The sequence below is a fragment of the Xenopus laevis genome, chromosome 7L (genome assembly GCF_017654675.1).
Source record: "Xenopus laevis strain J_2021 chromosome 7L, Xenopus_laevis_v10.1, whole genome shotgun sequence".
In the NCBI taxonomy this organism is placed as follows: Eukaryota; Metazoa; Chordata; class Amphibia; order Anura; family Pipidae; genus Xenopus; species Xenopus laevis.
Genome location: NC_054383.1, coordinates 74,953,851 through 74,966,446, shown reverse-complemented (window position 1 = coordinate 74,966,446; position 12,596 = coordinate 74,953,851). Strand labels below are relative to the sequence as shown.

The following is a 12,596-nucleotide window of genomic DNA, read 5'->3' as shown; positions in this document are numbered from 1 at the left end:
TTCCCTGTGTCTGTTTAGGGGATTACAGAATGAAATGCATCTTTAAATGTAGCAGGACTTCGGAGAAATACATTGATTCAACTACTGCTTCATTTTGCAGCTTTCAACAATTACAGCTACTGTATTGTTCCATACGTTTCATAAATGATTCAGTGCTACGTTTATCTAACAATATTGTGATGAACACTTACATTGATGGCTTTATTTAGCATGGAATTTAAAATGTTTTTATCATCTGTGAATCTTTTACTGTTTTGCAGTTCCTTGGGTACTAAGCCCTGTAACACTCCAGCTGACGCTACCCTGTGAGAACAAAATGAGAAATAAGGAAGAGTACCACATTTAACTAGTAAGTAATACCAAGAAATGAAAGATTTCATTTGCATTCACATTGTAATGTACTGTTATTTTGATCTTGTAAGAACTTTATATTTGTGTGACCCTTTGTACTCATGACACTTAAGGGTTACATACACCTTGGTGCTCCTACTTGGGGAATATGATATTAAGGTACAGAAATAAATTATAAAAGTGAAAAGTATAATGGCACACTTATAATGGGGGTACAAGGGGCATGTTTGTCAAAAAGTGAAAATAGAACTTTCACTTTCTATTCAACTGTATTGGATTTTTATTAGCATATCTATCAAAGGGTACAAATGGGAACTTGCTCTTGTCTGTCTGAGTATTGAGCCAAAGACCTCCTGACTTCTGGATGCATTTCCTTAAGCAAAAATGTTTAGTAGAAGTGGCTGGAAAATATTACAACAATAGATTTCTTCCCTTAGGGTATTCAGTTCCAATCTCCAAAGCAGTCAAAACCAAAGCAAAATAAAGTAAGGCCACAAAGGCCCAGGCCGACAAGATTTTAGGGGAGGTATGCCGCCTAGCCACATTCTAGTTTTTTCAGGAGCACTGGGGTTGCACTACTCTGTAACACTCCTGCACGCTTAGGGCTATTCCACACGGGGAGATAGCGACGCGTTTGCGGTCGCGGCGACAAAGCGCCGCGACAGTCGCCGCGACCGGCGCAGGCGACAGTTTTGTATGGGCGCCTATGTAAAAACGCCTGTGCTAACCACACGAGGCGATGCGCTTTTCAACAGTCGCCTGAAAATGCCTCGCCAGGCTTTTTCAGGCGACTGTTGAAAAGCGCATCGCCTCGTGTGGTTAGCACAGGCGTTTTTACATAGGCGCCCATACAAAACTGTCGCCTGCGCCGGTCGCGGCGACTGTCGCGGCGCTTTGTCGCCGCGACCGCAAACGCGTCGCTATCTCCCCGTGTGGACTAGCCCTTAATCTCCCTTGCTGCCTCGGGGACCGGTTCATGCACACTCACAAGGGGGCGGCCCAAGGACCCTCTGGCCTGGGGGCAACCAAATTAGAAATCCTTTGCTGGTAAAGTAGGAAAGAACTGTAGGCAGTAGTTGCACTGCAGTTCCTGCAGTGTTGACCATTGCCCTAATAAAAAGGAATTACAGCTGAACTATGTCATGTAGCCATTTTCTTCTTTAGTGATCTTTAGTTCTCCCTATTTAAACCCTTCTCTTTCATCCCTTCCTTGTCTGAGCTGTGCCACCTGAACACTGAGGCCTGTCACTAGCTCTTGCTCTTCTTGGCTCTCACCTTTTCATGCTTCTAGACTTGCCTTGCCTAAGAAGTAATTAGTGCTTTCTTTGTGATCTTTGCCTTGCTTTGCTTGACAATCCTGTCTTGTTTAGCATCTGACCTCAATTTGCTTGCCATTTTTATTCTTGTATCCTGCTCCAATATATCCTATTCTATGCTTGCTCTGTACCACTATGGTCTGTTCTGTCCCACTCCTGCTGCATCCTGCTCTAGTCTCTTGTGTTCTGTGCCCCTTCCATCCTGCCTAGTCTTGCTTTAACACCCTCTCTATCCTACTCCAGTCTGTCCTGTTCTATGCTCCTTCAGTCCTCCCAGTTTATCTTTGGCTGCTCCATCTTGGTGTATTAGATAAGAACAGACATTGAAAACAGTTCTTTTCAGGTAGTACTCCACTATTTTCTATTAAAAATGATTTTGTGTATGACTGGATTGTAACTCTTATATACAAGAGTCACAGGCCCATTATCGATGGACTGAAACATATAACAACAAAGCTGAAGGTATTCTTTCCACAAGACTTTAAGGGGTTTATGTGATAAAAGACACTAAATTTGCCCAGGAGCAGTAACTAATAGAAACCAATCACCAGGTAGAATTTACTGGTCATCTGTTTAAAAGCAATCATCTTTATTATTAAAATAGAAAGATGGCCTTCCCATAATTTGGAGCTTATTGAGCTTGTTTCTGGATAAATAATCCCATACATGTAATTCATTTTGCAACATTAAACAGCTAAAGTAACTTAGGAATGTGCCCACATTCTGCAACACTTCCTAAAGTCAAAATGTCACACACGTCCTCCAATCCAATTACTCCTTCTATAAGCAGAGTAAGCTTTAGGATTGCCTCCAATATGAGAAAGAGCTAGAGAATATAGACCACTAAAAACCAAAATGCGCTAGACATGCTTCAGAGTCCGGAGCACAGAAACAATGGTCAAAGCAGAGCACTCCAAGACAAGGAAATAATAAGCTACAGAATTTCCCTGCCTTTGCTGTTGAGGGAATGTGACTGAGCAGCTGGAGGAAGTGGACTGGTGCCAGAAACAAACCAAGGAGGACATTACACATCTGTTGTTTGAGAACACCTCATAGAAATGTATATAAGATTATATCTGATGTGGACATAATTCGTATGAACATGTTGCATTATTATTTCATTGATACAAACAGAAAAGAAAGAAATGAAGTGTCTGCACAGTACTTGGGAACAAAATGAGATGATGAGACCAGATATAGGACACTTGCAGCTTCAGAACTACTATACTATCAGAGCTAGAACTGCTCAAAGGGTATGTAACCATATAAATAAACTGTGTCTGTATACAGAGATTAGAGAATATATACCTTGTTCTCTCTTACCTGCCATCACAAGATCAGCATTTTATCTTAGCATTGATATATATTCCATGGTACAGAAAATTACACCAGGTATCATTTACCCTTAAATACAGCCATTATACAAATACAAAGATTTAGGTATAATATACAGTGGGGTGTTAATGTTATTTGATTATAACCCGTTGGACATGAGCAGAAGCTGAGCTGGAGCTTTATGTGCCCATAAAGCAAAGTATTGCCAACTCTAACTTTATTATAGATTGCCACATAAAAAACACCAGGAACTAAAGCTTAACTAAAGAAGTTGGTCAAAAATGTTGTACATTATATTTTGGGCTTCTACACCTGCCTAAGGCTGCCACATCCCTTCAGCAGTGAAGATATGCCCCAGTAGCTCCCCATCTTCTTTTCTGCTGATTGCTGCTATCAGATACCTGAGCTTAGACACCAATGTACAAGATGCTGAATATATACAGTATACTGTAATATAAATATCACAATATAAGGGTAATAAATAAATCATTTAGATTATTGGTACATGGCAGCTCTGAAACCAACACATAATTTAATAATCAGCCCTGTAGAATGAGCTTATATGGCAAGTGAACCTCATTTTCTACTTGATAATTTACGACAAAAAGCTTAGCTTCTTAAAGGAGAACTAAGCCCTAAACATGAATATGGCTAAAAATGCCATATTTTATATACTGAACTTATTGCACCAGCCTAAAGTCTCAGCTTCTCAACAGCAGCAATGATCTAGGACTTCAAACTTGTCACAGGGGGTCACCATCTTGGAAAGTGTCTGTGACACTCACAAGCTCAGTGGGCTCTGAGCAGCTAAGAGTAGGGGTCGTTGTAAATTATCAAGCAGAAAATTAGGTTTGTCTGTAATATAAGCTGATGCTACAAGGCTGATTATAAATAAATTCTGATGCTAATTGCACTGGTTTATATTGTGACATTTCTATTCTATGTGTACTGTATATTGTGAGTGGGTCCCTAAGCTCAGTAAGTGACAGCAGCACAGAGAATGTGCAGTGAATCAGCAGAAAAGAAGATGGGGAGCTACTGGGCGTCTTTGGAGACACATATCTTTACTGCTAAAGGGCTGTGGTTGCCTTAGGCTGGTACAGAAGCCCAAAACATAATGTACAACATTTGTAGTTACGTCTCTAGTTAGGCTTTAGTTCTCCTTTAACTGCTGCTCAAAGCAGACTGAGCATGTGTGTGTCACTGACACTCCCAACAGAACTCAAGATTAAAAACTTCTGTGACAACTTTGAAGGCCTAGATCATTGTTATGAAGATGCTGAACCTCTAGGCTGCTTCAATTAATAAAAAGTTCAATAAATAATATTTGGCATTTCTAGCCATATTCATTTTTAAGGGTTTAGTTCTCCTTGAAATGGTTTGGGATAAATGTCTACTCTAGACAAAAATGCAGCACATTAATCACTATCACACAATGTTCTTCATGTACAATAAATCTTCTGACAAGTTAGGGAACCTTAGTATATTTAGCCATTTTCTTGAAGGATTCCCATTTTCTGTGAAAGCAATTTAAATGAAAGACATGAACACCTTTTTAAGAATATGAAAATACTTTTTTTTATTTTCCCTTTTTATTGCAAAAAAGGAGATTACTGTAAATACAAAGTTAAAAAGCCAAAATGTACAAAAAATGGAAGATTAGAAAAATAAGTGGAAAACATCCTGTACAAAACTTAAACCAAAATACAGTTCAGCAAGAATAAAAAAAAACTGCATTTCTGTGACCGAGGTCAACTCGTTAGTTATAAACTTTGTTAAAAACTTTCACTGCTTAAGAGAATGCCATGCATGAGACTCTGTTAGTAGTGAATATGTTTATGCTGTGAAACATATGAAAATATAATTTATACAGTAAATATGCCTCATGGCTTGTGGAGATTTAAGATTGCTGCTCTGACAAACGCACAGCGTCTGTGAATCATTTAAGGCTGTAAACGGAAGGTGGAAATCACTAGCTTTTTGCAAGGGCAAGTCAGTGTTTTTGTATTTCATATTTTGTTTCTGAGATCAAAGATCAAGAAACAAAACAATTAAAATGAGTAGATGTTGACCTAGATTAATAATTCAACCATAATTTCATCTTTATTTATTTTTTTTAAAAAGAGAGTATGAAGTGAATGATCATGTTATTTTTCAATGCTTTTTACAGGGATCATTTTACCTATAGCCCTAAACAATGCTGCTTTATGTAATTTACACATTGCAAATTAAAGGTGCATTGTTCACTCCCAATTTAGTAACTCACCAAAAATTTGCAATCAGATATACCAGTAAAATCTATTGATTGGTTGATTTTGTTTGCTGGCCTTGACTTTACACATGTTGTTTAATCACCCTCTTAAATCTCATAAACATTTTGGGAATGTAGTACAATGTTAGCACAGATGTTGGGGTAAAAACACAACTGGTAGATGTTCATACTCTTGTCTGACATTCAACAAATAAAATAACTCTAAAAAAAGAAATAAAATGTGATCAAAGTCACAATAAAACCGTAAAAGAGATATAAATTAGTTTTCATTGGGTTCTATTGCATGCCATAACAGGATGAATCTTGATTTATCAATGGTTATTTTAATTTGTACAAAGTTATGGTTAATTTATGGACAATGGAATACACTGTATATGTTAATCTGTGTTAGCTAACAATGATTTGAACATTTAGCCAATCAATTTACAAAATTCTTCCTATTCAGGCAGTTTATGCAACAACAATGGCTTCCATTAGCAACATCTAGTTATATTTTCCAGCTCCATAGATCCCATTAGGTTCCAATGCTTGGTATTTTTTATTAGCAACATTAATGAACAGATTACTTAATAGATACCCCAAATTCATTTTCAGAACTTGCAACGCTGATAAGAACAGCCTTTGGAAACCTGTATGCTATGGTTAATGTAAAAGTCCTCTTTCTCCAGGCCCTGTTCTCTCTTTTTAGGTTGTGTTGCCACTGGGGACAAAACCAGCATTGCATTAACACAGTGTACCCCAACCAGTAGCTCGTGAGCAACATGTTGCTCTCCAACCCCTTGGATGTTGCTCTCCGTGTCCTCAAAGCAGGTGCTAATTTTTGAATTCCAGGCTTGGAAGCAAGTTTTAATTGCATAACAACTAAGTATAGTGCTAAGTAGAGCCTCTTGTAGGCTGCCAGTTCACATAGGGGCTACCAAGTAGCCAATCACAGCCCTTATTTGGCACCCCAAGGGACTTTTTAACTTTCTTGTGTTGCTCCCCTAATCTTTTTACATTTGAATGTGGCTCACGGGTAAAAAAAGGTTGGGGACCCCTGCATTAACATAATACCAAATTAGATATTTAGCAGACCTGAAGGATCAAATTCTCTTGCATTTGCATTTCACTGCTGATAAACAAAACAAATGAAGAACTAACCATTTTTTTACTCAACTAAAACTTTTGCTACAAATACTGCAAACAATATTAGTGTTACACAACAGGTGTTGAATTAACCACACAAGATCTGTTGACATCTTTAACAATACAGAAATATGTTGCATAGCACAATATTGATGCACATTCTATGATTCTTGAACATTTATTTACTTACATATTTTTTTGGATGCATTTTTATTGCACACTTTCCTCTTCCCACAGACTGCTTGTCTGACTTTTAGTCTGCCTGTATTCTCAACTGTAGATATAAACATAGACTGTGTATGTCTAGTAGGCCCTGATATCACCCATGTGTAAAAGGCACATGTGTAGTAGGCTTTGGTACCACCCATGTGTCAATGGCCAATACAAATTTATGTTGCTTATTAAAATAATTCTGGTAGGTGACACAATATACTCAATGGACTGATAATTGGAGAAAGTATTCAGTTTTCAGCTTACCTGCTAAATAAGAGGATCTTTTGAAGACTTGATAAATGTTGGCCCTCACAAACCTGGTTTGTTTATTTACAACTTATATTTCAACTCTAAACATGGGAAGTAAATTATTACTGTGCTTTGGAAATAGCATTAGGGGACCAATAACACACAACATTAAAATAATTATTGACCTTGATAAATTAATGAATGACAATAAAAAATGTTGACATTATAGCTATTTAAGCAGGCTTTTAGCAGCTCTGCTGTGTTCAAGCTCCACCTTGTGTATTAAAGGCTAAAATTAAGTAAGCCTTATCAGAAAGGTCCATATAAATACACCAGTAAACCCTCAAAGACTGCTGCTCTGAGTCCTCTGTCAAAAGAAACACTGCATTTCTTTCCTTTTATTATGTACACATGGACTTCTGTATAAGACTTCCTGTTTTCAGCATAAACCTCCAGGGCAGGGCTTGAGCATGCTCAGTTTGCTCCTCTCCCCCTCCCTCCTTCCATCCCTGCTGTAATCTGAGGTCAGAGCTATAAGTGAGCAGGGAGAGACTCAGGCAGGAAGTGATGTCACACCAAGCTTATATGGCAGCTTCTATCCTAAACAAACAGAGACAGTGTCTAGAGCTGTTTACTCAGGTATGGTAAAGCATTCTGCAGAATAAATATAGCGTTCTAGCTTGCACTATTGTGGCTAATCTGTTGGCAATAAACTGTCTTGGAGCTTTCCTTCTCTTTTAAAGTTGCTGGATCTTTAGATAATAGATATTCATGAACTACCCCCAAAAGTACTACCATGAAAATTATAGCTAATGTCTCATGCAGTGCACAGATTATGTGAGTTGTTCCTTTGCTGCCAGAAATATGTAGCTGCTGATATTAAACAAAACTATTCTATTAATAAACTTTTCCAAACTTTGAGAAGTGCATACAAAATCATATGTAATGTTTTTAGGGTATTTTCATTTTGCGGTCTTAGTGACCAAGTAAAATAAACAGTGTGGTCATTAATAATAGTGGCTCAATCTCTCAACCTCTGTAAAAGTAAAAAAAACAAAATATTGCCAACTGTTTTCATAGGATTCAAACCGTTTGCCTATTCAGAACTTGTAGAACTACTGTTATCCAGGTAAGAGCTCCTTAATTATCATATACTGACTATCAAAGTTAAGGTGTAAATAAAACTAAAATTAAAAACAAAAAGTTAACTTTACTTGCTGATTATTAAGTTACTCATTAGGTCCTTTTCACTATAAAGCTTTACATTCACCTGATGATTTAATTTTTCTACATCATTAGTCCATTGAGTATGTTTGTAATATTTTTCGAGTAACCTGACTGGCAGTGAGATGAATTACCATATATTCTATATTTTTGTTTAACGCAGCAAATTTTGCGAACCATAGCCTGTACATTCCAGAGGAGGTGGTAGAAATGTCCTAGTGAGCATTACAAATAATAATATTTTATTTTTTCCAGTTGGTTTAAAAATGTATTACTATTGCCATCCAGTGCTTCTGTTCCGAGGCAGAATAATGTCTTTAAAATCACTTGCTTGAAGGAACTGGTATTTACTAAAGAGCATACGTTTGGTTAGCGCACATGGAGCGGTTTACTTGCTTTTTCTTCATATCACATGTCAAGGCAAGTGAAAGTTTTAAGTAATACTGGCCCACAAATATCAATTTCCACTTTTGGCACAGAGGAAAAAAGTATCTGGCAAAATACTGCTCTTATGTCCAGTTGAGACAGTTTTGTCTTCAAGGTCAGAAATTATCCAAGAAACTTGATATTTTCCAGGTCAATAAAAAATACTCCGTTAAGTCATCTGACATAAGGAACATGTCTAATAAAAACCTCCTAAGTGTGACTGCACATGGGTATTGGGGTGACGTGGCACATTTGGGTTTGGATAAATATTTGCACTTGGTGAATTCCAGTAAGGAGAAGTTGCTCCAAAGAAGCCTGATGGTGTTACCGGCATAGAGGATGGGTGTGAAGGGACAAAATTAACCTTCTGTTGATGTGAATGGTAAGAAGGCATGTAAGAGAACTCTGAAGGGTATTTGTACATTGAAGTATCAGTTGGATGAGGCTGCAGTGCCTGAGCAATGCCATGAAAGTCAAATTTGTAGGCATAACGTTTACCATGGACTTTAGTCATTATATTTTTATCATAATAGTATCTTAGTGCTCGGCTTAACTTGTCATAGTTCATGTTGGGCTTGCTTTTCCTTTCACCCCAACGTCGGGCTACTTCATCCGGGTCGGTCATTTTGAACTCTCCATTAGTGCCTTCCCATGTGATACAACTAGCGTTTGAACTGTCAGATAATAACTCCAAGAGAAACTGCCACAGTTGAATTTGGCCACTCCCTGCAAGGTAAAATGTTACCAATCAGTATTTAAACCTATTCATTAAAATGTACAATGCTTAAAAAATGTCTACGTAATAACAAAAGACCCGGTGTAGGAAGATTTTCATAAATCTATAATTTGAGCTTTCCTTTGAAAGTTCAGATATTGCATTTTTAGTAGTTTTTACAATTGGGATAGCAAAAATAATTTATGCGCACCCTTTATTTCCTAATGTACCTTCCAGTCACAGTTGTGAAGCTGTCTGAAATGTTTTGCTTTTGAATCCATTGCTTTTTAAATTTTCTAAAATATTTTTAGGTAGGCTGAAAGCCACCATAAATACCCCCCCCCAGATGTCTTATTAAATGAGAACATATTGATGCTTTCTGCTATAAATACAGTAAAACAAGATACTCTGCTTTTATGTTTCAAGGGACCATTAAAAATTTATGGAAAATATGGAAAAAGGTAAATACAGTGTATGAGTGCTGGACCTTGAATAATTGGTGAATAATCCGGGGAAACTTAAAACTGGGGGTTCTACTGTATAGCATTGCTTCACAAAAATATGTCAAGTACCTCAAGTAATATATCATGGGTGGAAAGTAAATTGTCCCTTATGTAATGCAGCTGCTACAACGTCAACTTAGTTGTAGCAAAGAGCATATAAAAATATTCTGTTTAAATAAAGACTTGCTATTGTTATTTCACTGATATCTGGCTGTATCTGTGGAGTCAAGCCCATGACCTTACTGATTTTCTTTTCCTGAAAGGGAGCTCTACCTGACATTATCAATCTATATGTCTATATGGTGCTGCAGGAGTTTGGCTAGGATAAGGGTTTCTTATAGCCTTTAGTGTAAATTTGCTACTCATGAAACCATTAAAGGAAATACCGTACAAACAAATCCTTACCTGGGTTAGCCAGTCTGCTGCTTGTGGGCCCTAATATTTGGTATGGATCTAGAAAATAAAAATATTTTATCATCTGAGCAAACACCTATTATTGCATGATAAATATAAAAAAATAGAATCACACTTTATAGGACAACCTCTTAATTACATAGCATTCGATTGCAGTATCTGAAATGGGACCCTGTTTCCTAAATATTATATGGGTGAGGGTGCTTAGTGGCCATTCATATAATTTTAGATTTCCTTATCCTGTGTACCCACAAAACACTCAAAAAATGAAGTTACCTGTGACAAAGTCAAACTAGATAGTTCAGCAAGATGCTTGAAAAAATAAACAAAGAAACATTAACTTCAGATTAATGTAATCTGCAAAAATATTTGTTGAGTAGCTTGTAGCTTCAGGCAAGGCTCATTTAGTTCTACTGGCCAAACATATTTATTATATCCCGACCCTGGAAATAGCTTGAATATGAAAATACACAAAAAAATTGAAAACGTAAAAAATCTAAAACATGTCAAGGCCATGTAGAAGTCAATGGCAGAGGTCCATTGAACCATTTGAAGATGTGAATAACCTGCATGATGTTTAAGTTTTTTTAGGAGGGTTTTTCCCAAAAATTTGATCAGTTCAAGCGATTCTAGTTTTTTTCGCCGAAAACTTGATCTATTCGAGTTTTTGGGTTGTTAACCCCCCAACTCGCTTAATCAAGTTTTTTCCATTTGAGTTTTTCTTAAATAAGAGTTCATTCGAGGTATAAAAAACTCTAAAATTCAACCTCTGATAAATAACCCCTAAATAAATTCAATAGGATTGTTTTGCCACCAATATGGATGCATACAGCTTAGTTAGGATCAAGTACAAGGTACTGTTTAATACAGAGAAGAAATAAATAGTTAAAAAAAATGTAATTATTTGATTAAATTGGACTCAATCAGAAGATGGCCATACTGTCAGAGCTTTCAGGATAATGGGTTTCTGGAAAAGGGTTTACTCCCATTGTGAATTATATGTTGGGGCATTTTACTGTACACATATCAGTAAAATGCCCAAAATAACATATATTCACAATGGGAGTGTACTGTAATTGTGGCAAAATCACCAGAAATCCTGTCTCTCTACATGCAGGATTTCTGCAAAAGGCAGTTATTTTGTCAGGTATTTGAGTGAGCTCTAATTCATCACTAGGAAAGGAAGACCCATTATATTGGATCTGATTGTTAATGACACCCAACTGCTGCAAGAAGACAGAATGAAGAGAAACAATTGCTGAGAGAGGGATAGTGAAGATCGATTATTTCAGAAATGGTACATAATATTTAATTAATTGTATTTAGAAAGTTTCTTATTTCAGTATGATGAAGCTTATTTTAAATTTTCATTTTCATAATAGTTCACCTTTAAATAGGGAGGAAGCACTAAATCTATGCTTTGTCACAAACTTTATTCATTTCATACTGCTACTCTTACCTGGCTGAGAACGTTGCTGATCCACGCTTTTATTCACATTTTGGGTTCCTCCTGTGGGAGGACCTGGAAGGTGAAAAGTGAAAAGAGAATAAGAGGTACAGAAAGAAAGACTGAATACACTGTTTAGATCAATGCTCCAGCCTGCCTGGTCTTTGTCTCGAAGTCCAGCATCATTGAAGCCAGGGGTATAATGTGTTGGCTCGTGTTGGTTGGAAACAAGTAGATCAGGCTCCGTTGTAACAGGTATAAAAATCTTAACCTTATACATTATTTTTGGGTAGAATAATGTTTTAGTTTTGGTTATAGCGTCCCTTTAATGATCAGGATAATCTGCCATTGTCTACAGTTTCTAATTAAACCGAAAACAAAATTGATTTAATTCATGGCATTTATATTGCAGATCACTTAACAATGATATATTAAAAGAAATACCTACTGGCACTATCTGAAAATGGAAACAAAATTTAAAAAAAGGACCATGTTAGGTTACTAACATAGGGGTGTTTCTTGTTGTGATTAGATACTAGGCAGACTGCTGGAGAATGTTGCACTGACATAAACCATGGCACTAACATGAGGCAACATCTCCCTGTTTAATACTGTTAACAATTGCCATTTAATGGACACAACAAAGCGATATCTGGGGAATTATATGTTAAAATATGCAGTTATAATTTGAAATTCCATTTAACGAGTTATTATTCATTTTCTACTCAACATTTAATAATACACAAATGCTTACTTTTTGTGACAGGTGAGCTCATGGAATTTCCCCATCCAGACCTCCTTACTGCTTCATAAGAGGGCTCTATGAAAGTAAATAAGTATGCATATTAAAAAGCTTTTTACATTTTAAAAGGAATGTAAACAGAAACCCAAACATGAAGGGGCAGATTTATCAAGGGTCGAATTTTGAAGTGAAAAAAACTTCGAAATTGGACCATCGAATAGGCTAGTCCGACATTCGAATTCGAAGTCGAAGGATTTTTAAGAT

General features: G+C 36.8%; 1 protein-coding gene across 2 annotated transcripts in view; it reads right to left on the bottom strand.

Moving 5' to 3' along the window:
• Positions 1–7,510: 7,510 nt before the first annotated feature.
• The window catches only part of fli1.L (1 L homeolog), a 53,930-nt gene continuing 48,844 nt past the window's right edge, over positions 7,511–12,596 (bottom strand). For both annotated transcript variants that reach the window (XM_018225697.2, XM_018225698.2), the window contains exons 6-9: positions 12,345–12,410; positions 11,603–11,665; positions 10,135–10,182; positions 7,511–9,237 (exon numbers count right to left, since the gene is read on the bottom strand). In XM_018225697.2, the coding sequence (XP_018081186.1) occupies positions 8,708–9,237; positions 10,135–10,182; positions 11,603–11,665; positions 12,345–12,410 (707 nt within the window). In that variant the 3' untranslated portion in view covers positions 7,511–8,707. The remainder of the gene's footprint in view (positions 9,238–10,134; positions 10,183–11,602; positions 11,666–12,344; positions 12,411–12,596) is intronic.